Raw genomic sequence first — 26909 nt, 5'->3', positions numbered from 1 at the left:
AAGTCCAGAAAGCATAATCGTCTTGCCCAAGGTTGTACACTTAGTTACCAAGGCAGAACAGGGCCTAGACCTCAGTGCTTGTTCCACTGCTTCACGCCATTCCTATTGTAATCATGCTTTAAAAGTATATGTATATCTGGGACTTCCCTGGTGGTCCAGTGGTTAAGACTCCACGTTCCCAATGCAGGGGACACGGGTTGGATCACTGGTCGCGGGAAGATGTGGCATTATGCTTGGTGCAGCCTAAAAAAAAATTTTTTTTTTTAAATACATATATTTCTGAAATCAGCATACATCTTACAACTGATGTCCATTTATTTGGCAACTTTTTTTCCTTCGAGTTACACTTTAAAATGGTGCATTTTACAACTGACAACATCTTAAATTTGATGAAATATGGTAGGTAGTCCAGAAGATGTTAACATCCTTCTGTTTGAAGCCCTCTGGTGCTATTGGTGAAGCTTAAAGGAAATAAGAATACATACAACATTTTAGCCTTAAAAGCAATTCTGGTCTAACGTATCCCACCTGATCCTCACAGTCACCCTTTGGAGGAGGCAGGGCAGGTATGATGCGTGCCACAGAGACAAAAGGCTCTCTCCATCTTGGAGCTGGAACGGACTCACACAGGGTCGAAATTCCCCCTTTGATTTCCTGACCCAGCTCACGCACCCTTTCCCGGATGCTGCCTCACAAGAAATCGGCTCTGATCCCAGGCTTTCTTTGGTGGAAGAAAGTTCTGCTCGCCTTAGGAGAGGTGAGGAATCATTCTGGACCCTTTCTCCAAAGGGCAACAGCTTCCTGACTCAGGCCAGGGCGCGCGTAGGAAAACTCCACTTTTAATTTTGATTCCCGACAGGACCAATTCAAGTTCATACCCGTGGGCAGGGGGGCAGCCACGTAGGAGCCAAGACGGCGAATCGCTGTCGAGGAGGCCCCTCATCACTCACTCCTCTGCGCTCCAGGGGTGGAGTCAACTCCCTGGACCCGCCCCCTTCCCCATCAGGCTGTCTCAACCTTGACTCCGCCTGGTCTTCTGACCAAGGCCCCTCACGTGACCAGCCGCCTCAGTCCCTTACGCCATAATCTCCGCCCCCCCTTCAGAGTCCCACCCAACAGCTTGGCGCAGGCCCCGCCCCTTCCCATCTGAGGGGCGGCAGGAGCGGCCCTGGGGCAGGATGGCGGTGAACCAGAGCCACAGCGAGAACCGTCGCGGGGCCCTCATCCCCTTCGGCGAAAGGTGCGTGAAAGGAAGCCTGCGGAGCTGTCAGAGGAGGCAGCAGATGCACGGGGAACTGGCGGCTGGCAAACTCTCAGCGCCTCAGGGACTTTCCCGCCTTTTCCGCGTGCGCAGAGGGCGTAGCTCCGCCCCGACGCTAGGGCGCGTGCTGCCTCGCGGGTGTTCGGAATGTGAAAGCGGGAGCGGGGGCCGTCGCACGTGTGAAGGGCGCGTGCTCAGGGAGCGAGGCGCGTGCTGCCTCAGAAGAAAGGTGGACGTGCAGTGGTGGGAGTGGGGAGTCGCACCGACCCTCCGGGTCGCGTGCGGCTGCTGTTAGTGCGCTACCTTTGTAGAGTGACGGGAACAAGGTCCCAGGCTTCTGGGAGGTAGAAGAGGCGTGAGTGTCTTTGGGATCTTTCTGGAAGGATCCTGAACTGTCAGGGGCCTCTCCTCACTCTCAGAACTTCGAAAAGCCCTCTCTCGTCTTCGCCCCAACCAAGGAGATGACTGGTCTTACTGTTTTGAAAAGATCAGGACCGGAAGAAGACGCGTCTAGGAAGAAGGATGCTCTCTTGCCTCCCATGCGGCCTTGGGGTTTGCACCGATCGCTCTGTGTGGTGCTAGCGGTGACCGCCGCTCGCCCCTCTCCTCTCGCCTCTGTCAGGCTCAGCCCGGAGCCGCCCATTTTCACCTCCCCACCTAACACCTCGACTCTGCTCCACTCCCCTCCTTCATCCCCTGCCCCCATTTTTCCAGAGGCCTGCTCCATCTCCCCGGCACTTCTTAAAAGTGCTCCTCTCTGCTCCGATTTGCCCTCGTTTTCCTTTGCGCTCGCCTAGCAGTGAGACTCTGAAACCCAGGGCTGTGCTCAAGTGAGGCAGAGCACACCTACGTCGCTTTGAATGCATCTGTTGGGAAGACCCTTTAAGTCAGTACCAACTGCTGATGTCCAGATCTGTTTTCTATGCTTCCTTCCCCAGAATATTTTCTTGACAGATTTATACGCGCCGTCAAGGCGGTAGGTTCTCCCTTGCTCCTGAAGGACCACTGCTGTTTGTTCAGATTTGTAGTAGGAGATGATTGCCCATCATTCTGACTGCGTGCACACTGGCCTAGAGAACGCTGACCTGTGTGCCTGTGGCTCTGTGCCTCGAAGCCACTTCTAATCTGGTGTTTGGGTGTCTTCTCATTCAGGCTACGAGTTTGTCTGTCTGCTTTTCTGTTTGTGTGCTGGAGGCAGGGAATGAAGCATGGTTTTAAAAAATTGTGACATATACTGATTTTATGGTCCTTTGAATTACGTTTGTGGGGTCTTTAGCATGCTCTTGAATGGTTAACCATAGCCGAGCACTGTGCACGGGCTCTATCTGCTCTCTGCAATGCTCTATCTGCAATGCTCTATCTGCAATGAGGATCAGTACTCGTTTCCTCCTTTCACAGGTGGGAAAACTGAAAGAGAAGTAATTTGCTTAAAATCACATGGCCAGTGCATGTAGGAGAGCTCTGAACTTAGGTACTGTGCATTCACTTCTCTACTCTGGCTGCCCCTCTGAAAGGAAAAGGACTGCTTCTCTTCTTTCTTCTCAGCAAAGAAGTCTCTGTAGGTGCTCTGGCTTCCTGGATAAAAACCACTTTAAAGAAATAGCTTGAGAGGGGGAAGATTGGTTATATTTTGACTTCTCTGGACTATTCACAATACACAGTTGAGAAATTCATCACAGCTTGGCTGTGTTGCGTGGAGATTTTTTTCTGATCCCAGCTAAAAAGTCATAAATGTGTGGGCCAGACTCTACTGGTAAAAAGGGAAGACATTGAGTTTTGTTTGTTTTAAAATCCATATTCAAAAATGTGTGCAGGTAAAACCATGTAGAAAAATTGGGAAAAATTTTCAATTACCCCAAATTCCTACATCCAGTGCTTTTTGCATTTTGGTGTGCATCCTTCTGTACTTTCCCCTGTGGAAATATACACACCTTCCCCTGTCAGACTGCTTTGTAACTTGTTTTTCTCATTTACCAATGTATTAGGGATGCTTTCCAGTATCGTTATCTACATCATTATTTTCAATGTCTGGTACTCCAGTATGCATACATATTTGCTCAAGCCCGTATCTGGGATAGTCTGATTTTTTTTTTTTTTAAAGGAGGATATATTCTTTCTTTTTTTTTTTTTTTGGCTGCGTTGGGTCTTCGTTGCTGCTCGTGGGCTTTCTCTAGTTGCGGCGAGTGGGGGCTACTCTTCATTACAGTGCGCAAGCTTCTCATTGAGGTGGTTTCTCTTGTTGCGGAGCATGGGCTCTAGGCACGCCGGCTTCAGTAGTTGTGGCACGTTGGCTCAGTAGTTGTGGCTCGCAGGCTCTAGAGTGCAGGTTCAGTAGTTGTGGTGCATGGGCTTGGTTGTTCCACGGCATGTGGGATCTTCCAGACCAGGGCTGGAACCCGTGTCCCCTGAATTGGCAGGCGGATTCTTAACCAGTGCGCCACCAGGGAAGTCCTGGATAGTCTGATTTTAACGTCATTGCTGCAGTGAACTTTTGTGGGTTTTTTTACAGTGAACTTTTTAAAGATTTATCTTTGCCCACCTGTCAGAATGTTTCTTTCAGATATATTCCTGAAAGTGGAATTGTGGGATCAGAGGACACAGATGTTTTAAAAAATATTTTAAAAATATATTTTTAATATGAAAATCCTTGTCAAAATATTTTAAAATATTAAATATATTTTATATTTAATATATTTATAAATAGAAGTACATTTATTGCAAAATTACCCTACAGAATTATATCAAATTACATTCCTTTTAATACTTTGAGTGCCCAATGCCAACACCCTGTGTTAATCTTTGATAGCTCTGCCAGTCTGATCATGGAATCTGAATAATGAAATCTTTTTTTTTTTTTTAATTTATTTATTTATTTATTTATTTATTTATTTGTTTTATTATTTTTGTCTGTATTGGGTCTTCGGTTCGTGCGAGGGCTTTCTCCAGTTGCGGCAAGCGGGGGCCACTCTTCATCGCGGTGCGCGGGCCTTTCTCTATCGCGGCCCCTCCCGTTGCGGGGCACAGGCTCCAGACGCGCAGGCTCAGCAATTGTGGCTCACGGGCCCAGTTGCTCCGTGGCATGTGGGATCCTCCCAGACCAGGGCTCGAACCCGTGTCCCCTGCATTAGCAGGCAGATTCTCAACCACTGCGCCACCAGGGAAGCCCATGAAATCTTTTTTTAAAGCTTAATTGCTAATGAAATTATTTTTGTCTTATGGTTATTGGCTATTTATATGTATTTGGTAAATTTTCTTGGTTCATAAATGTTCTCCATTTTTTTGCTGAGTTGTTCATTTTTTAATAAATTTATTTATTTATGTATTTATTTTTGGCTGTGTTGGGTATTCGCTGCTGCACGCAGGCTTTCTCTGGTTGTGGCGAGTGGGGGCTACTCTTGGTTGCGGTGTTCGGACTTCTCATTGCGGTGGCTTCTCTTGTTGCAGAGCACAGGCTCTAGGCACGCAGGCTTCAGTAGTTGTGGCTCGTGGGCTCTAGAGCACAGGCTCAGTAGTTTAAGCCCGTGGCGCACGGGCTTAGTTGCTCCGTGGCATGTGGGATCTTCCCAGACCAGGGCTTGAACCTGTGTCCCCTGCATTGGCAGGAGTATTCTTAACCACTGTGCCACCAGGGAAGCCCCCTGTGTGTGGATTTTAAAGGTTTTCTACATATAAGATCATGTCATCTGTGAACAGAGTTAATTTTACTTCTTCCTTTCCAATGTGGATGCCTTTTATTTATTTTTCTTGCCTAACTGCACTGACTAGGACTTCCAATTCTATGCTGATTAGAAGTGGTGAGAGTGGGCATCCTTACCTTTTTCCAGATCTTAGAAGAAATGCTTTCATCTCTCACCATTGAGTATGATGTTAGCTGTGGGCTTTTCATAAATGGCTTTTATTATTTTGGTGTAGTTTCCTATGATTCCTAGTTTGTTGAGTGTGTTTATCATGAAAGAGTATAAAATTTTGTCAAATGCTTTTTCTGCATCAATTGAGATGATCATGTGGTTTTTTGTCCTTCATTTTGTCAATGTGGTATATTACATTGATTGATTTTCTTTAAAAAATCTATATATTTAAACAATTTTCTTTATATTAAGTTTTATCCTTTTCCTAACCTGTCCCTATTCTCTCCACAGCCCCCCACCCTGGCCCCTTGCCTCTGGCAGCACCCTACTTCTCTGTTTCTTTGAGTATGACTTTTTAAAGATTCCACATTTAAGTGATTCCATGCAATATTGTCTTTCTCTGTGTGGCTCTCTCTCTCTCTCTCTGTGCATATATATATCTATCTCACATCTTCTTTATCTGTTCATTCATTGATGGACACTTACATGGTTTCCATATCTTGGCTATTATGAATAATGCTTCAATGAACATGGGAGCACAGATAATTGTTTGCTATCCTATTTTCATTTCCTTTGGATATATACCCAGAAGTGGGATTGCTGGATCATAAGGTAGTTCTATTTTTATTTTGTTGATTGACTTTATATATTAAACTATCCGTGCATTCCAGGGATAAATCCCAGTTGGTCATGGTGTATAATCCTCTTAATGTGTTGTTATATTCAGTTTACTAGTATTTTTTTTTGAGGATTTTTTACATCAGTATTTTTCTGTTTTTTCTTATTGGAAGTTTCTTGACTACTGATTCAGTCTCTACCTGTTATAGGTCTATTCCAATTTTCTTTCTTTAGTCAATTTTGGTAGTTTTTTTCTAGGAATTTACCCATTTAATCTATGTTATCTAACTTGTTGCCATACAATTGTTCATATATTCTCTTATAATCTTATTTTAAATCTCTGTAAGGTCTGTGATAACATCCCCACCTTCTTGCTTTTTTTAAAAAATGTTATTTATTTATTTATTTATTTTTGGCTGCATTGGGTCTTCATTGCTGTATGCAGGCTTTCTCTAGTTGCAGCGAGTTGGGGCTGTTCTTCATTGTGGTGCACAGGCTTCTCATTGCGGTGGCTTCTCTTGTGGAAGAGCATGGGCTCTAGGCAAGTGGGCTTCAGTAGTGTGGCTTGCAGGCTCAGTAGTTGTGGCGCACGGGCTTAGTTGCTCCGCGGCATGTGGGATCTTCCTGGACCAGGGCTTGAACCCATGTCTCCTGCATTGGCAGGTGGATTCTTAACCACTGTGCCACCAGGGAAGCCTGACATCCCCAGTTTCATCCATAGTTTTAGTAATTTGAGTTTTCTTTTTTCCTTGGTCAGTTTAGCTAAAGATTGGTACATTTTGTTGATCTTCACAATGAATTAACTTTGGTTTCATTGATTCTATTTTTCTATTCTTTATTTCATTTATCTCCATTGTAGTCTTTATTATTTCCTTCCTACTGCTAGCTTTGGGTTTCATTTGCTTTTGTTTTTCTAGTTCCCTAAGGTGGAAAGTTAGATTATTAATTTGAAATCTCTCTTTTAAAAAATGTAGGCATTAAAAGCTATAAATTTCCCTCTTAAGCACTGCTTTTGCTGCATCTAAATAGTTTTGGTATGTATGCTTTTGCTTTCATTTAGATTGAAGTATTTTCTAATTTCACTTATGATTTCTTCTTTGACCCATTGGTTGTTTAAGAATGTGATGTTTAATTTCCGTATATTTGTTACTTTGTCAGATATCCTTCACTTAATTTTTTTCTAATTTCATTCCATTGTAGTCATAAAAGATATTTTGTATGATTGCAGTCTTCATAAATTTCGTGAGACTTGTTTTGTGGCCTAACATATGGTCTGTCCTAGAGACTGTTCCATGTGCACTTGAGAAGAATGTGTATTCTACCTTTGTGGGGGGAGTGTCCTTATATGTTAGGTCTAGTTGACTTTTGTTAGATGTATCCATGCTTATCATTGTTGTATCTTTTTGATGATTGACCCTTTTATCTTTATAGAAGATTCCTCTTTGTCTTGTAATAATTTTTAAGTCTATTTTTTTCTGGTATTAGTATAGCCACTTCAGCTCTCTTTTGGTTACTGTTTCATGGAGTATCTTTCTCCATCCTTTTACTTTCAACCTATTTGTGTCTTTAGATCTCAAGTGAGTTTTTGTAGACAGTCTATAGTGGTAATATGTTTTAAAAAATATATATTCTACCATTCTCTGCCTTTTAATTGGGGACTTTAATCCATTCACATTTAATGTAATTATTGATAAGGAAGAACTTAACTTCTGCTCTTTTGCTATTTGTTTTCTATATTTCTTATATCATGTTTGTTCCTCAGTTCCTCCATGAGTGCTTTCTTGTGTTTAACAGATATTTCTTAGTGTAGCATCTTGATCCTTCTTCATTTCCTTTGGTGCATGTATTTTAGTTATCTTCTTTGTGGTTGCCCCACAGATTATGTTTAACATCTTAATTTATAACAATCTAGTTCAAATTAATACCAACTTAGTTTTAATTATATGTGAAAACTTTACTCCTACATAGCTCTGCCCTCTTATATTGTGATTGTCACAAATTACATCTTTATACATTGTGTGCTCATCATTATAGATTTATAATTATTGTTTTATGCAATTGTGTTTTAAATCATATAGGATGAAATGAAATGAACAAACCCAAAATGCGTTAATACTGATTTTTAATTTACCTATGTAATTATCTTTCCCAGTGTTCTTTATTTCTTGATGTTGATTTCATTTACTGTCCAGTGTCTTTTTATTTCAGGCAGAAGGACTTCCTTTAGAATTTCTTATAGTTCAGATCTAGTAGTGATAAACTCTCTCAATTTTTGTTCACTTGGTAATGTTTTAATTTTTCCTTAATTTTTGAAGGATAGTTTGGCCAGATATAGAATTCTTGGTTGACAATTTTTTTTTCTTTTTAGCACTTTGAATATTTCATCCCGCTACCTCCATATTTTCTGGTGAGAAGTCAGCTGTTTGTCTTATTGAGGATTCCTTGTGCATGATAATTTTCTTCTCTTGCTGCTTTCAAGATTCTCTGTATGTGGCTTTCAGCAGTTTGATTGCAGTGTGTCTTGGTGTGGATCTCTTTGAGTTTATCCTACTTGGAGTTTGTTGAGCTTGGATGTGTAGATTCATGTATTTCATTAAATTTGGGGAAATTGTGGACATTATTTGTTCAAAAATTATTTATTCCCCCTTTTTTCCTCTCCTCTCCTTCTGCCAGTCACATAATACATATGTTGATATGTTTGATTGTGTTCCACAGGTCTGTTAGACTCTGTTCCTTTTTCTTCATTCTTTTTTCTTTCTGTTACTCAGGTAGTAACTATTAATCTCAATTGACCTATTTTCAAGTTCACTGATTCTTCTGCCTGCTGAAATATGCCATTAAGTCCCCCACTACTGAACTTTTTATCTCAGTTATTATAGTCTTCAACCCCAGAATTTCTATTTGGCTCCTTTTTATAATTTCTATCTTTTTATTTTTGTATTCTCTATGTGATGAGACATTGTTTTCATCCTTTTCCTTAAGTTATTAAGTCATTGTTTCTTTTAACTTTTTGAATATATTTTAAATAGTTTATTTAGAGTCTTTGTCTAGTTAATCTAATTTCTTGGCTTCCTAAGGGGCAGTTTCAATTAATTTTTTAAAATAAATTTATTTATTTATTTATGGTTGCTTTGGGTCTTCATTGCTGCGTGCCAGCTTTCTCTAGTTGAGGTGAGCAGGGGCTACTCTTTGTTGCGGTGCTCAGGCTTCTTGTTGTGGTGGCTTCTCTTGTTGCAGAGCATGGGCTCTAGGCACATGAGCTTCAGTAGTTGTGGCTCACGGGCTCTAGAGTGCCTGCTCAGTAGTTGTGGTGCACGGGCTTAGTTGCTCTGTGGCATGTGGGATCTTCCCGGACCAGGGCTCAAACCCGCGTCCCCTGCATTGGCAGGTGGATTCTTAACCACTGCACCACCAGGGAAGTCCCATACTTTCTTGTTTCTTTGCATGCCTCATGATTTTTTTTTTGTTGAAAACTGGACATTTTTAAAAATTATAATGTGGCAACTCTGGAAATCAGACTCTCCCTCTTCCACAGGGTGTTGTTGCTGCATGTTGTAGTTATTGTTTAGTGATTTTTCTGAACTAATTTTGTAAAGTCTCTATTCTTTGTCATGTGTGGCTAATGACATGTGTGGCCTCTTTTATGTTAATTTAGAGGCTAGCTAGTGATTTGACAGTTTACTTGTATGTTTGGAACAACAACAAAAAAATCTCAGCCTTTGCAGATGGACTGTGTGTGTGTGTGTGTGTGTGTGTGTGTGTGAGTGTGTATTGGAGCCTGTCTTTATCACTCAGCTAGGCAGTTTAAAACTCTGTCTTAGCTTTCACTGCCTGCTTGAGCAGAGCATCACTGTCAGCCAGAGGTAACAGTTTTAGGGCCTTCTCAGGTTTCTTCTGAGCATGAACTCAGCCCTGAAAATGTATGTGTGGTGCTTTCTAGATTCCCATGAACATGTCAGAGGTTTTCAAAGCCTTTATTCCTCAAAGCATCTCATTTCCCAGTCTTTCCTTCCTCACTTTTCAGTTTTTTATTGTTTGCCCAAAATGTCATTCTTTGCCCCACATATCAGCTCTAACACATTTGCCTTGAAATGTTTTTGACAAATGTGCCCTAGGTAGCTGCCTAAGTCCTAAGAGAGTTCTGAGTTAGGCACATGCCCTTAGAGCTAGTTGTCCAGGAAGCCACTGGACAGGTCAAAACAGACAACCACAGTAAGGTCTGCTCTCCTCCCCCCAGTAGTGGGCACCTATACTGAGATTGTGGGTTGTTGTTGTTAAGGCTGTTGCCAAACTGGGGAGTGGAGGATAGTACTAGGGTAAGTTAAAGTGCACAAAGCTCTCTTATTGACATTCAACTATTTTTTTCTTGATTAAACATTCCCCTAGTTGCTATAAACTTTTGATTAAATTCTAGAGTTCTAGGCTGACATTTAGAGTTCCTTATTCCACCATTTTTGCTGACGTCCTATTTTTTCATAGTCTCTTAAAAAGCCCTTTTTATCCATACACCACCATCCTAGTTCCTGTTCTTATTACCTCATATCAGAACTATTTTAGGAACTCTTAAATGGATCCCTCTGACATACCACCACTTCCTTGATCATGTGACTTCCCTGCTGAGACAGCTGCAAGTCACAGTTCTGCCTTGCCTATTGAATGATGTCTCCAAGCTCTAGTCCCAGCATGATTCCAGCTTTATCTCACTATTCCTCCCAGTCTCACTTCCATGCTGTTTTGATGAATCCACACAGGTAGGCTGCTCCCAAGTATGCAGTTTTCTTTCTACTGCATACCTCCATTAATGCTGTTTGCTCCCCATCAGGATTTTCCCCTACCCTCACTTCTGCCTACTGAAACACTATTCATCTCTTAAGAATCAGCTCAATGGGACTTCCCTGGTGGTCCAGTGGTTAAGACTCTGCACTCCCAATGCAGGGGGCACAGGTCGATCCCAGGTTGGGAAGCTAAGATCCTGCATGCTGCACGGCATGGCCTAAAAAAAAAAAAAGAATCAGCTCAAATGTCAACCTTTCTGTAAAGTCATTCCTAATTACTTCAACCAAGAACTAATCTCTCCTTCCACCAAACTGCCATGGTATTTTTGTTCCATTTATGTGATGTATGTCATATATTTCTTGCATTATTACCTATATTCATGTTTTCATTCACTCATTCTTTCAATATTTAGTAGCACCCACTTATATATTTATAATTTATATATATAAATTACTAAGAAAGGGAAAAAACCCAATAGGATTCTATGAGTAAGAATAGGATGAGTCCAAGTTTTTCAGGTTAGGAGTGCAGGGAGAACATGACAGACAGAGGGAACATGTCAGAGGGTTCGGGAGCACTCTGTGTGTGCCTTACGTTCTTTACCAGAGTCCAAGAAACATTTCCGTTAACAAAGTGCTTTATACCAACTGCACAAGAAGTAGAAGAATTAATGAATATACATTAAGAATAGAATTAGGTTTGATAAGAAAGAAGAACCCAATGGGGCTTCCCTGGTGGTCCAGTGGTAAAGAATCCGCCTTCCACCATAAAAGACAGAAAGGGAAGAAAAGAGAAAGAAATGGATCTAGTGAATTTCTGATCATTTCTCTCTTAAAGCCAGAATTACCTCTGGAATTTTAAGTTTCGTGACATAATAAATACTCTTTATTATTAAAGACTGCTTGAATTGGGTCAAATTTTGCTGTCACTTGCAACCAAAATCTTAACTGATCAGAAAACAGGGAACATGGTGAAGTTAATTGGGAACTATATTTTGGGGGGGTAAGTTTTATTTTCTGAGTACTTTTGAATTTTCTGAGAACATTTGAATCCTCATAGCGTCTCCAAGAGTAGAAAGTACAGCAATAAATTTCAGCAGACCTAAAGCCTTAACCTGAGAGGGGATGCCTAGTTGGGAAATTGACCCTGAGAGGCAGAATTCCCCTGGACTTATTCTTGCAGTAATGTGTTATGGGTGGTACTAGTTACTTGTACCTAGTGGATGGAAGGCATAGAGAAGACAGAAAAGAAAAGAAAAGAAAAAAGGGTGGAAATGGCAAAGAAAGCTTCTTTAAGGACTTGAAAGTATCTTCACAATGATCAGGAGATATCTTGGTGGTAGGGTGTCTTCATGGGGTTTTGAAGATCAGGGAAGCTTGCCTATCCAAAGGGACTGATGCTGTCTCTTCTGACCTGTGAAGTCATCTGTGTTAAGTCAATTGTGTTTATTCTTCAGAAACATTAAAGGAACTTGACTCTCTTGAAAAAAAAAAAAAGAATCCGCCTTCCAATGAAGGTGAAGGTGGGTTCGATCCCTGGTCAGGGAACTAAGATCCCACATGCTGTGGGGCAACTAAGTCCGTGCACCTCAACTAGAGAGCCCTCGTGCCGCAGTGAGGAGCCTGTGAGCCACAATGAAAGATAACGATTGCCACAACTAAGACCCAACACAGCCAAAAATAATAAATAAATTAATTAATTAATTAATATGAGTGGGGGAACCAATTTTTTTTAAAAAAAGAACCCAATGATAAAGAAGAAGAAGAAGAAGTGTGAATTGTCAGAGAATAAGATGATTTAAATTCCTTTCTATTTTAATAAAATAGTAGTAGCAGCAGCAGCAGCAAGTGACATTTATTAAAATCTCCCTCCAGGCTAGAATCTATGCTAAGAGCTCTGTTTGTATAATTTTATATAGATTCTAAATTGTGTGCTGTCTGCCCTGTCTTTTCTGCAGTGTCTTGAAGCAGAGTCAGGATGTGGACCTCTCCTTCCTACAGCAACCAGTGGGATCTGATCTCTTTAACGGTACAAAAAGAGGAACATTGTTTCTCACTTCATACCGGGTAATTTCTACTTCTACTTTGATCTGATTAACTCTACATTTGTTTTCCTTAAAATGGAGAGTGGTTAAACATTGACTTTCAAAGTATTTTAAACCATTTCTCCTTTGAGATTTTCCATGTTGAAGTGTGATGGAAGAAAATTGGTGATGTTTCTCAATTAGGCCAGAATGCCAAAGCAGCCTTAACTTCAGAATTGCTCTTATATGTCTCAATCCATGGACAAATTGCATTCCTTTTCCAAAGTTTCTTTTCTCTCTTAGGTGATCTTCGTGACTTCACACTTAGTCAATGACCCCATGCTTTCTTTTATGATGCCATTTGGTCTGATGAGTAATTGCACCATTCAACAACCAATCTTCGCCCCCAACTACATTAAAGGAACCATTCAGGCAGCTCCGGATGGTAAGTGTCCCCCCTCAGAAGTGTATTTTTTCTCAAAAGCTTCCAGAAGGTTTAAGATTCAGACCTGGCCCCTGCTTCATTGGATAGTACTTCTCTTAGTGTTTGCGGCCGTCCTTCTGTTACAGCATGCCAGCCTCTTAGTGAGTGTGTGCCATTTCTTCCTCCGGGTGGCTGGGAAGGCCAGGCTGTTTTTAAATTATCCTTCAGAAAAGGAGGTGCCATTGAATTTGCCCAGCTGATGATGAAAGCTGCCTCTGCTGGTGAGCGATGCTGATAAAACTATCAAGCGCTTTGGGGTTTGGGGGCCTGTGTAACTGAAGTAAGACTGTTAACTAGTGACGACTTCTGACCTCTGTGGTCAGGCGGTTGATATTTGCACATGTATTCAGCGGGCATTTCCCGAGCCTACCGACTATGTGCCAAGTAACATACTACGTGCTAGGAACACAAGATTTAGTCCCTCCCTGTCCTGAAGGAGTTTGCAATCTAATGGGAGCTTACCGTCAGACACCTGAACAACTAATTATACCTGATAGTCTTTTGTCCATTTAAGTGCCGGTCTCATGTATCACTGAGTAGTCTTGTTTTCGGTAGGGTTGCCTTGGCTCTTCTTCCTCTGGAATGGCTTTTTGTCTTCTCTCCTTTCTGACTTTGCCTTTGCTTCTCTTAGGTTTAATTCCCATCTTCCATGGGACTAAAGCATGGGAAGAGGTACCGTCAAGCCCTGCAGCACTGATCTAATGGATGTACCAGAGGATACAATTAATCTTTTTATGTTATGTTTTAATTCAATCTAGCCTCACTTTATATCCCTCATTCTCTCACCTTTTGTACTCCAATCCAACTGGATTTCTTTGTGCCTTGCTCTCCCATCTCTGAGCCTTCATGCTATTTGGTCTGTCTGGAATGCTCTTCCCCTTTCTCCCTTGCCTTCTCCACCCCCAACTCCAATCTAGTTGAGACAAACACAGTCCAGTAGAGATAGACATATGCAAATACATTATCCTATCTTATGGCATGTGCTGTAATAGAGGCATGGACAAAGTTCTGGGGACACACAGAAGAATGTAGTGAATTTTCTACCTTAGAAGACTGACTGGATCACAATGCTATAGACCATAGTCAAGAGTATAAGAGATAGTCTAGAGAATTCCCTGGCGGTCCAGTGGTTAGGACTTGGTGCTTTCAGTGGTTGGGGATCGGCCCGGGTTCCATCCCTGGTCAGGGAACTAAGATCCCGCTAGCCACGTGGCCAAAAAAAAAAAAAAAAAAAGAGTATAAGAGATAGTCTAAATTGGAGAGGAAATGAGTTCAACTTTAGACATAGTAATTAATACTAGCTAACATTTATTGAATGCTTATCATATACTGGGCAGTGTTCCAAGGCCTTTACATGTGTTAATTTATTTAATCCTCACAAAAACTTATGATGTAGATTCTATCATTATCCCCAATGTATAGCTGGGTAAACTGAGTCAGTGATGGTTATATAATTTCCCAAGGCTATACAGTTAGCAAGTGGTGGAGCTGGAATTTGAACCTTAAACCTACTCTCTCTCTCTAAACTTTTAATTTTGAAAAAAAATCAGATCTATAGAAAAGTTTTAAGAATATTACAATGAACTCCCATGGACCTTCATCTAGATTAACCCATTATTAACATTTTCCCACATTTGCTTTTTTTAAAAAAATAAATTTATTTATTTATTTATTTTTGGCTGCGTTGGGTCTTCATTGCTGCACGCAGGCTTTCTCTAGTTGCATTGAGCGGGGGCTACCCTTCATTGCGGTGCACAGGCTTCTCATTGCGGTGGCTTCTCTTGTTGCAGAACATGGGCTCTAGGCGCGCGGGCTTAGTAGTTGTGGTGCATGGGCTTAGTTGCTCCGCGGCATGTGGGATCTTCCCAGACCAGGGCTCGAACCCGTGTCCCCTGCGTTGGCAGGCGGATTCTTAACCACTGCGCCAGCAGAGAAGTCCCCGCGTTTGCTTTATGTTATTCTTTTTTTTTTTTCCTGCTTTTGTTTGAACTATTTGGGAGTAAGTCACAAAGATCATTTCCTTCATTTCTAAATATTTGAGTGTGTATCTCCCAAGAACAAGGGCATTCTCTCAACTAACCTCAGTGTGCTTATCAAATCAGAAAATTTAACATTGAAACAATACTATTGATTATTCAGATTCCAGTGATTGACCATTACTATTCCTAATTCTAATAGCATTTTTTTTTTCCGATCCAGGATCTAATCCCAGATCACATATTGAATTCAGTTGTCCTATTTCTTTGGTCTCCTTTAGTCTGGGCTCAGCCTTTCTTTTTGTCTTTCATGACCTTGACATTTTAAAAAGAATACAGCCTTATTGTTTCGTAGAATATCCCTTAATTTGTGTTTGTCTGTTTCCTCATGATTATATTCAGGTCACGTATTTTGGCAGGAATACTGTATAAGTGATGTTGTGTCCTTTTGAGCCTACACTCTTAACCCCTGCACCATATTAAGTGTGAGGTACACAAGCTGCTAAAGGCAGTGGACATGCAGCTTGGAGCTCCAAAGATGCACTGTATCAAGACACTGATTTGGAAATCCTCAGCACACAGGTCATCTCTGGAGCCATGTGAACGATGGGCTCATTCAGTGAATTAAGGATGATATGCCAAGGGTCCTCAGCATTTAAGGGATAGGTAGGGAGGGGTGACCTTCAATGGAGATTGAGAAGGGGCTGATTGAGAGGTAAGAGAAGAATCAAGTGAGTTCATTATCCTGGAAGTCAAGGGAGGAGAAAGTTTCAAGCATTACTGGGTGGTCATCTGTCAGCTGCTGGAGAGATGTTTGGTAAAATGAAGACTGAAAAATGTGCATTGCATGTGGAAATTTGAGGTTTTTGGCAGAATTATCAAGAGATTTCAGTGAACTGCTGGAGAAGAAAGGTGATGAAGAACCATATTAGAGAAAATTGAAGAGTAAGAAAATTTGTTGCAGTTACTGTTAAAAATACAGTGCAAATATATAAAGGCCAAGGAGTTCACAAGCTGTACCCAACTAGCAGTTCTTCATGGTCCAGAGGGCAGACAGCATCTGGAAGCCTGACATTGGATAACAAGGTGTCCTACAGACAGAGGGAGTGTAGCTATGAAGAATCCGGGTCAGGGGACACTTGGAAATCCAGTTCCCCTTTGCTACAGATGTCTGGGGAACTCGGGACAATTGCATTCTGGGTCTTGAGTTCACTCTTATTTTTGGCCTCACAGTACTGAGGGGGCTTATTTTTAGGATTATGAGATAAGGGTCAGGCAACTTCAGGGGATTCTCTTTGTGCTCTCATTAAGTTCTGCTTCTTGGCCTGCAAATGTAGGTCAGTGTCTCAGCCATTGCACAGCCACTTGGAAAGGATTTAGGCAACTTATATGAACTTGGCCCAATGTCTGGAACTGCTCTGGGTCTGATTATGTCATGGTTTAGGTGTGGAAACCTGTGCCTACTCCCCTGGCAGAGTCAGGTCTTGTGAATGGGCTTCCTTGAGGCTTTTGGAATTAATTAAACACCCATCATGCATCATGATCTGATTATTTGACCAGGAAAGGTTCCTTTCCCCTCAGCAGAGTTGCTTTGTCAGGGCTCTTTGATTTAAGTTTTTAGCAAACATGTATTGAGTACCTATTGTGTGCCAAACACTAGGAGAGACAATTGGGAACACAACAGTGAAGGAAACATAAGTACATAGTCCCTGCTTTTGTTAAACTTATGGTCTAGTGAGAGTCATATAAGAAATAAGCAGGGGCTTCCCTGGTGGCGCAGTGGTTGAGAATCTGCCTGCTAATGCAGGGGACACGGGTTCGAGCCCTGGTCTGGGAAGATCCCACATGCCACGGAGCAGCTCGGCCCGTGAGCCACAATTGCTGAGCCTGCGCGTCAGGAGCCTGTGCCCCGCGACGGGAGGGGCCGCGATAGAGAAAGGCCCGCGCACCGCGATGAAGAGCGGTCCCCGCACCGCGATGAAGAGTGGCCCCCGCTTGCCGCAACTGGAGAAAGCCCTCGCACGAACCGAAGACCCAACACAGCCAAAAATAAATAAATAAATAAATAAATAAATAAGAAAATCCTTTAAAAAAAAAAAAAAAAAAAAAAAAGAAATAAGCAAACATGTAAGTGAATAAAATAATTACTTATTCTGAAAGGGGATACTAATAGAATATTGAAGGGGAGGGTAACAGGGAAGGATGACAACTTTAGATTCAGAGTGAATTAGTTAAGATAATGCTAACTATTGAAACAGATAAACCCCAAATTATCAATGGCTTAAGATAATGGATATTACTGCTTATATAAAGGCCAATCAACAGGAGTGAAAGGGGACTCTGTTCCACGTAGCCCGTCAGGGACCCAGGGTAATAGAGTCTCTGCCATCGTTAACACATGGCTTCCAAGACCTCTTTGGGTAGCCAGAAGAGAGGGGAAGAGAGTAAAGATCTCACCTGGGAAGTTTTCATGGGTCAGGCCTGGAAGCGGTGTACATTACTTCTGATCATATGCCATAGGCCAGAAATTAGTGTGGCAGGCTGATAATGGCTCCCCAAGGTATAATCTGTGTCCTAATCCTCAGAATCTGTGAATGTTACCTTGTTTGTAAAAAAAAAAAAAAAAGTCTTTTCAGATATAATTAAGGATCTTGAGATGAGGGGATTACTCTGGATTATTCAAGTGGACCCCAAATACCATCAAAAATGTCCTTTTAAGAGAGATGCAGAGGGAGACAAACAGAAGTGCTTTCTTCAGTACTGCCATTACATTGGTCTTTAATGGACTTATCTTGCCAACTTGATAGAATCCTCACTTGGAAATTTTTTCTGAATACCTATCATGGTGGGTGTTATGCTAGGCCTTCAATAAGCACAGGCAAATATACACAATCACTGCCTTCAAGAAGCATACAGTTGAGGACAAGGGCAATATATATTTTTAATCTTGTATCCTGGGAACATTGTTGGACACACATGTAAGGTGATGGTTAATACTCTGTTAATTATTTGATTGATAGCTGCTGTACATCTGACTTAAAAGAATTAAAGAGTCCCTATTTTGCCAAACTTGTCTTCTCAGCTGCCAGAGGAATTCCACTTGGAAGTGTAAATTACTGGTTCGGCACTTCAGGACTCTATATAATTACTGCACCAGAGGGCATGATGTGCACCCAACAGATGCCTTGTCCAGGTAAGATATGGCATGGAGGTTCTTCCTGGTAGGTGGAAAGGTATGCCAGGGGCTCAAAGATCTATTCACTGCTACCTTGCCTCCAATTCTGCTGCAGGAGAAGCAGCAGAGGTTTGGGGGGCTGGAAAATGGTTGAGTCCATGACTTCATTTCCAGACTAAAACCCAGTGGCAAGTCAGTAAGTGACCAGGCTTCCATTTCAGGTTTACTTTTAACTATAATGTACAAATATGGAGCATACCTGGGCAACTCCCATCAGTGGGAACAGCCACTTCCTGCTTACAGCCTGAGCAGAAACATGTGCTCTTGCCAACTTCCCCCTTCCCCTTTCACACAAGCATAGCCATCATGCTTGTGCCATGCCCTTCAACCTCACTGAGGACTCCAGTCCTGGGCTTTATGCCCTGTACACTTTCCTTTAACAGTCATGCCTGTCCATAGCTGCTGAGTCATGTTCCCAGGAGACATAGATCAGTGATTCTCAACTGTGGTCCACAGTCTGTTGGTGGACCACAAAAAGTCTCCTAACAGGTTACAACAGACCCCCAAATGCAGGCTGTTTCTTGGGTTCTCCTTGGAGCATGACATACATGTCCATCGGCTCATTTAGTTTTGTATACAACTGAAGGATAGTTATCTATAGTCTTAATAGTTACCTTAGTTTTTAAGGGTTACTAAAATCTAATATTCAAAATCTAAAAGTAAGTGTTGCTAAAGTTTTATAAAAAAGTTTTTGAGTTGAAATTCACATAACATACAATTAACCATTTTTAAATGTACAATTCATTGGTATTTAGCGTATTCACAATGTTGTGCAACCGTCAGCTCTCTCTGGTTTCAAAAGTTTTTGAGGACTTCCCTGGCAGTCCAGTGGTTAAGACCATGCTTCCACTGCAGGGGACGTGGGTTTGATCCCTGGTCGGGGAACTAAGATCCCTCATGCTGCATGGCAAGGCCAAAAAAACAAAACAAAACTTTTTCATCACTCCATAAGAATACCCCATACCCACTAATTAATCATTCCCCATTGTCCCCTCCCCACATCTCTTGGTTTCCTCTAATCTGCTTTTTGTCTTTCTGGATTTGCCTATTCTGTGTATATCACATAAAAGGAGTCAAGCAACATGTGACCTTTGTGTTTGGCTTATCTCACTTAGCATAATGTTTTCAAGGTTCGTCCAAGCTGTAGCATTATCAGTACTTTATTCATTTTTTTGTGGCTGACTAATATTCCATTGCATGTATCACAGTTTGTTATCCATTCGTCCATTGATGAACATTTGGCTTGTTTCCACCTTTTGGTTATTATGAATAATAGCTCCTATAAACATTTGTATATAGGTTTCTGGGTGGACATAAGTTTTCATTTCTCTTGGGTATATACCTAGGTTTGGAATTATTGGGTCATGTGGTAATTTAATGTTTAACTTTTCTGAGGAACCACCAAACTATTTCCCACAGCAACTGCACTATTTTGTATTCTCACCAGCAATGTACAAGTTCCTATTTCTCCACATCCTTGCCAATGCTTGTTATTTTCCTTTTTTTTGGCTTGTTTATATTAAAGCCATCCTAGTGATTGTAAGGAGATATCTCATTATAATTTTAATTTGCATTTCCTTGATGATCAATGATGTTGAACATCTTTTCATGTGCTTGTTGGCCATTTGCATATCTTCTTTGGAGATATATCTATTCCAGTCCTTGCCCATTTTTAACTTGAGTAGTTTGTCTTTTCATTGTTTGAGTTGTAAGAGTTCTTTATATATTGTGGATATCCTTATCAGATATGGGACTTGCAAATATGTTGCCCATTCTGTAGGTCATCTTTCACATTATTGAGAATATCCTTTGATGCACAAAGGTTTTAATTTTTGATGAATTTATCTATTTTTTTCTCTTGTTACTTGTGCTTTTGGTATCAAATTAAGAAACCATTGCCAAGTCCAGTGTCATGAAGATCTACCCCTATGTTTTCATCTAAGAGTTTTATAATTTTGGCTCATATTTCAGTTATTGATTCATTATGACTTAATTTTTTTTAATTTTAAAGAATATTTATTTATTTGGCTACACTGGGTCTTAGTTGTGGCACATGGGATCTTTGTTGCTGCATGCGAGATCTTTTAGTTGCGGCATGCAAGATCTAGTTCCCTGACCAGGGATCGAACCCTGGGCCCCTGCATTGGGAGCATGGAGTCTTAACCACTGGACCACCAGGGAAGTCTCTATGAGTTAATTTTTGTATATGGAGTAAGGTTAGGGTCCAACTCTATTCTTTTGCATGTGCTTATCCTGTTGTCCAGGAATCATTTGTTGAAGACACTATTCTTTCCCCACTGGGTGGTCTTGGCACCCTTGTTGAAAATCAATTGGTAATAGATGTTTAGGTTTATTTCTGGACTCTCAGTTCTATTCCCATTGGTATATGAGTCTATCCTATGCCAATACCACATTGTTTTGATTACTGTAACTTTGTAGTAAGTTTCAAAATAGGGAAGTGTGAGTCCTCCTATTTTGTATTTCTTTTTCAATATTGTTTTGGTCTTCCATGGTCCCTTATAGCTCCATATGAATTTGAGAATCACCTTTTACATTTCTGCAAAAAGACCATTAGAATTTTGATAAGGATTGAATTGAATTTGTAGATCAGTTTTGGAGGAATTGCTATCTTAATTTAATATTAAGTCTTCTAACCCATGAACATAGGAACTCTTTTTATTTATGTAGGTCTTCTTTAATTTATCTCAGTAATGTTTTGTAGTTTTCAGTACACAAGTCTTTTTAAAAAATATTTATTTATTTATTTGGTTGCGCTGGGTGTTAGTTGCAGCATGCAGGCTCCTTAGTTGTGGCATGCAAACTCTTAGTTGTGGTACGCATGTGGGATCTAGTTCCCTGACCAGGGATCAAATCTGGGCCTCCTGCATTGGGAGTGCGGAGTCTTATCAATGCACCACCAGGGAAGTCCCAAAGCACAAGTCTTTTACCTCCTTGGTTACATTTATTCCTAAGTATTTTATTCTTTTGGATGCTATCGTAAATGTAATTGTTTTCTTAATTTCCTTTTTGGATTGTTTATTGCTATAATTATGGTTTTTTAATTAAACTTTTTATTTTGAGATAATTGTAGATTCCCATACATTTTTGGAAATAATACTGAGATATTCTTTATACCTTTTACCTAGTTTCTCCCACTGGTAACATTTTGCAGAACTATAGTATAATATCACAACCAGGGTATTGACATGGATACAATAAAAATGCAGAACATTTACATTACCACAAGGATCACTCCTGTTTGTCTTTTTATAGCTACACCTACTTCCCTTCCTCCCCCTCCTCTTTAATGCATGGCAAGCACTAATCTGTTCTCCATTTCTATAATTTTGACATTTCAAGATTGCTGTATAAATGGAATCATGTAGTATGTAAGCTTTTGGGATAGACTTTTTTCACTCAGCATTATTCCTCAAGATTCACGCAGGTTGTTACACGTATCAATAATTTGTTCCTTCTTGTTGTTGAGTAATAGTTCATGGTATAGATGTACAAGAATTTGTTTAACCATTCAGCAGCTCAAGTATATCTGGGTTGGTTGCAGGTTTTGGTACAGGTTTTTGTGTGAACATAAGTTTTCATTTCTTGCCCATTAGGCTGGCTGCTGCCAAAAAAAAACAGTAAACAACAAATGTTGGCAAGGATGTGGAGAAATTGGAATGCTTATGTACTGTTGGTGGGAATATAAAATGGGACAGCCACTGTGAAAAATAGTATGGAGGTTCCTAAAAAATTTTTTAATGACCCAGCAATTCCACTTCTGGGTATATAACAAAAGAATAGAAAGCAGGGTCTAAGAGACATTTGTACACCATGTTCATAGAAGCATTATTCACAATAGGTAATAAAATGAGTTAGGAAGTGTTCCCTCATCTTCAATTTTTTGGAAAAGTTTGAGAAGGATTGGTATTAGTTCTTTATGTGTTTAGTAGAATTCAACAGTGAAACAATCAGGTCCAGGTGTTTTCTTTGTTGGGAGATTTTTTTAAATTATTGATTCAGTCTCCTTACTAGATCTATACAGATTTTCTATTTTTTCATGATTTAGTGTTATCAGTTTTAGGTTTCTAGGAATTTATCCATTTCTTCTGGGCTATTCAATTTGTTAACATACTGTTGTTCATAGTAGCATATTATAATCCTTCTTATCTCTGTAGAATCAGTAGTAATGTACACACTTCCATTTCTAATTTTAATAATTTGAATCTTCTCTTTTTTTCTTGGTCAGTCTAGCTAAAGGTTTCTCAATTTTGTTGATCTTTTCAAAGAACCAGCTTTTGGCTGCACTGATTTTCTCTATTGTTTTTCTATTCTCTTTTTCATTTATCTATGCTCTAATTGTTATTATTTCCTTCCTTCTGCTAGCTTTGGATTTAGTTTGTTCTTCTTTTCTTAGTTCTTTAAGTTTTTAAGTTAGGTTGTTGACTTAGTATCTTTTTTGTTTTTTAGTGTGTTTTTAACTATAAATTTCCCCCTTAGCGTTGCTTTTGCTGCATCCTTTGAGCTTTGGTATATGGTGTTTTTTGTTTGTTTGTTTGTTTTTAATATTTATTTATTATGGGGGGTGGTGGTGGGATGAATTGGGAGATTGGGATTGACATATATACACAAATATGTATAAAATAGATAACTAATAAGAACCTGCTGTATAAAAAAAATTTTTTTTAAGAAGCTCAAAAAATTTTATTTATTTATTTGGCTGCACCGGGTTTTGGTTGTGGCATGTGGGATCTTTTAGTTGTGGCATGGAAACTCTTAGTTGTGGCCTGTGGGATCTAATTCCCTGACCAGGGATCACACCTGGGCCCCCTGCATTGGGAGCACTGAGTCTTAGCCACTGGACCACCAGGGAAGTCCCGGTATGTTGTGTTTTCATTTTCATTCATCTCTAAGTATTTTCTAACCTCCCTTGTGATTTCTTCTTTGATCCATTTGTGGTTTAAGAGTGCGGTGTTTAATTTCCACAAAGTTGTAATTTTTCCAGTTTTACTTCTGTTGTTGATTTGTAAATTCATCCCTTTGTGGTCAGAGAAGCTACTTTGTATGACGTCTATCTTTTAAAATCTATCCAGACTTACTTTGTTGCCTAATATATGTTCTATTCTGAAAAATGTACCATGTATACTTGAGAGGAATGTGTATTCTATTGTTGTTGGGTAGAGTGTCATGTATATGTCTGTTAGATCCAGTTGGTTTGTTGTGTTTTTTACGTCCTCTATTTCCTTATTTATCTTCTGTCTGGCTGTTCTAGCCATCATTGTGAGTGAAGGATATTGAAGTCTCCAAATATTATTGTAGAATTGTCTATTTCTTCCTTCAGTTCTGTCAGTTTTTGCTTCATATATGTGATGGTCTCTCATTAGGTGTGTAAATGTTTATAACTGTTATATCCTTTTGCTGTATTGAACATTTTATTAATATGTAATTTCCTTCTTTATCTCATAATCTTTTTGATGTAAAGTCTATTTTGTCTGATATTAGTATAGCCACTTTTGCTCTCTTCTGGTTACTATTTACGTGGAATATCTTTTTCCATCCTTTTATTTTCAATTTATTTATGTCTTTGTATCTAGAATAAGTCTCTTATACACACAGCATGTAGTTGAATCATGAGTTTTTATTCATTCTGCCAATCTCTGTCTTTTGATTGGGGAATTTAATCCACTTACATTTAAAGTAATTACTGATGATGGGGACCTTACTTCTGTCATTCTATTTGGTTTCTATATGCTATAAGGCATATATATATATATATATATATATATATATATATATATATATATATATATATATATATAGCTTTTTTGTCCCTCATTTCCTGCATTACTGTCTTCTTTTGTGTTTAGTTGATTTTGACTCCTGAACTCCCTGACCTCCCTTCTATGCCCCCAGGACCCACGCGGCCTGGATGGGGCTTTGGAGGGGGAGGTACCAGTCTGGGAGCTCAGCAGGCTCCCCGGCCCGAGTGGGCCAGGCAATCACCCTCCGCTCCTCTTCTGCTCTTCCCAGAGAGTCCCTCCCGCCTGCTTCTCCTGATCTCCCCAGCCTCAGGGGCGCTGATCCTGTCTGGCCTCCACTTCTCCTCCCCCCTCAGTCCCCCTACGACCTACTGGTTCACTTTGGGGTTCCTCCCGTCTCCTTGGGCATCAGAGTCCCCCACCAGTGGCTGGCAGGTGCCTTAGTTGTGGGGAGATGCTAACTGCTAACTCCATGTCTTCCCACACGGCCATCTTGACGCCCACTACTCTCATTTCCTTTTGTTTATATTTCATAGCTGTTCTGTGTGTGTGTGTGTGTGTGTGTGTGTGTGTGTGTGTGTGTGTGTGTGGCTACCATGGGGGTTACATTTAACATCCTAAAGTTATAACACTAATTTGAATTTTTACCATCTTAACTTCAGTAACATACAAATACTCTGTACCTTTACAGCCCCTCTGTCTTCACCCTTTTCAGTTGATGTCACAAAATTCATCTTTATACATTGTGCCCCAAAAAACATAATCTAATAATTCTTTTAAATGCATTAGTCTCTTTAGTTATGTAGAAAACAAAAATGGAATTACAAACCATTGTTATAATAATATTAGCTTTTATAATTGCTCAATGATTTACCTTTATTGATATCTTTATTTCTTCATATGGCTTCAGATTACTGTCTAGTGTCCTTTCATTTCACCCTGTAGGACTCCCTTAAGCATTTCTTGCAGGGCAAGTCTAGTAGTAATGAACTCCCTCAGCTTTTGTTTATCTGGAAACATCTTAATTTCTTTCTCACTCTCACAGGAGTTTGGCCAGATATAGGATTCTTGTTGGACAGTTTATTTCTGGCCCCCAATGTTTCTGATGAGAAATCTGCTGACTTTCTTATTGAGGATCTCTTGTATGTGATTATTCACTTCTCTTTTGCTGCTTTCAAGATTCTCTCTTTATCTTTGGCTTTTGAAAGTTTGATCATAGTGTGTCTCAGTGTGGATCTCTTTGAGTTCATCTTACTTGGAGTTTATTGAGCTTCTTGGATGTTTATGTTCATGTCTTTCATCAGATTTGAGAAGTCTTCAGCCATTATTTCTTCAAATATTTTCTCTACATCTTTCTCTCTCTTTTCTTTTTCTGGAACTTCCACAATGTGTATGTTGGTCTGCTTGGTAGTGTCCCACTGGTCCCTTGGGCTCTGTTCACTTTTCTTCAGTCTTTTTCTTTCTGTTCCTCAGTATCAACAATTTTTATTGTCCTGTAGTCAGGTTTACTGATTCTTTCTTCTGCCTATTCAAATCTGAATGTGAATCCCTCTAGTGAATTTTTCATTTCAGTTATTGTACTTTTTAGCTCCAGAATTTTTTTGTTTGTTTCTTTTCTTGTTAGGTTTTCTATCTCTTTATTGATATTTCTATTTTGTTCATATATAATTTTCTTGACTTTCTCCACATTTTCCATTAGTTCTTTGAGCATCTTTAAGACAGTTCTTTTAATGTGTTTTCTATATAGCTTAAACATAAATATGGATTATAGAAAAATAACTTGACAGTTGTCCATTCACACTGACACAGTTAAATTACTTAGGGAATGTAGCCAAGGAAATAAATAAAACCCATGTTTATTATAATATTAATTGGAAATTTGGAAGCAACATGCTCTCCAACAACCAGGGAGCACTTATAAGTAGCACTTATCAGCATGATAAAATATAGTCCAGCTTTTAATTTATGAAATACATTAATAATATAAAGAACTTTCTCATAACGTCAAGTAAAAAGAGCCAGATTTTTAAAAAATTGTATATAATCATGATCATATAAAAAAGATTAACAGAGATCCTACCAATAAATGCACCAAAATATTAAGTTTTTGTCTTTGATGATGGAATTATAGATGACTTTTAAAAATTTATCTCTTCTCTATTTCCCAAATACATATTCCTCATTGAACATTTATTACTTTTTTATCATCAAAACAAACTTTATTAAGTTAAGTATGTATCTGGGTACAACTATAAGTAATGTAGAGATATAACTATAGGGTTGTTTTCATGTTGATTTGAATTCTTCCACAACAAGAAACGATAAAGCCTTCAGCTGGTGATGGCTGAAGAATATGGCTTCTGCATTGTTCTGCCTGAATTCTCTTCCTGTGTCAGTTTGCTTCAGTATTATTTTTTATCTTCTACCTCCTTCTTACTTATTCCTTGTCTACTCTAAAAAATGACTAACTGATTTTTTTCCTTCTCAGCATACCCAGTTGTGGTCTACAGACCCCCACCACCAGGATACGGAGCCCCACCAGCAGGATATGGAGCATCACCTGCAGGATATGTAGCCCCACCTGTGGGATATGAAGCCCCGCGTGGGGGATATGGAGCCCCATCTGCGGGATATGGAACCCCACCAGTGACATATGAAGCCCTGCCTGCAGGATATGGAGCCCCACCAGCTGGAAATGAAGCCCCACCTCCAGCATATGAAGCTCCACCTGCTGGAAATAGAGCTGCCTCTTACAAATCTGTGGCAGCCCAGCCAGAGGCTTCTCTTCCATCTACCTCGTCTTCTCAGGCTCATTTACCACCTTCTAAGAAGTAAACACTGAAGACTCACCAAGCAAAGGGCACCCTAAAACTGAAGTCACAATAAGAAGGATGACTCAGGTATGTGGTTAAAGGCCTGTCTCAGATAGTTG

At 40.1% G+C, this 26909-nt stretch overlaps 1 protein-coding gene across 1 annotated transcript; it reads left to right on the top strand.

Moving 5' to 3' along the window:
- The first annotated feature begins 1178 nt into the window (after window positions 1–1178).
- Window positions 1179–26812, top strand: WBP2NL (WBP2 N-terminal like). The gene is made up of 7 exons (XM_007189303.1): window positions 1179–1240; window positions 12461–12569; window positions 12830–12968; window positions 13136–13231; window positions 18069–18179; window positions 21709–21720; window positions 26466–26812. Exons 1-7 carry the CDS (start codon window positions 1179–1181, stop codon window positions 26810–26812), a joined length of 876 nt encoding a protein of 291 aa, XP_007189365.1.
- The last annotated feature ends 97 nt before the right edge of the window (window positions 26813–26909 follow it).

This window comes from Balaenoptera acutorostrata, chromosome 11, assembly GCF_949987535.1.
Source record: "Balaenoptera acutorostrata chromosome 11, mBalAcu1.1, whole genome shotgun sequence".
NCBI lineage: Eukaryota > Metazoa > Chordata > Mammalia > Artiodactyla > Balaenopteridae > Balaenoptera > Balaenoptera acutorostrata.
This window is presented reverse-complemented; position numbering and strand designations above follow the sequence as displayed.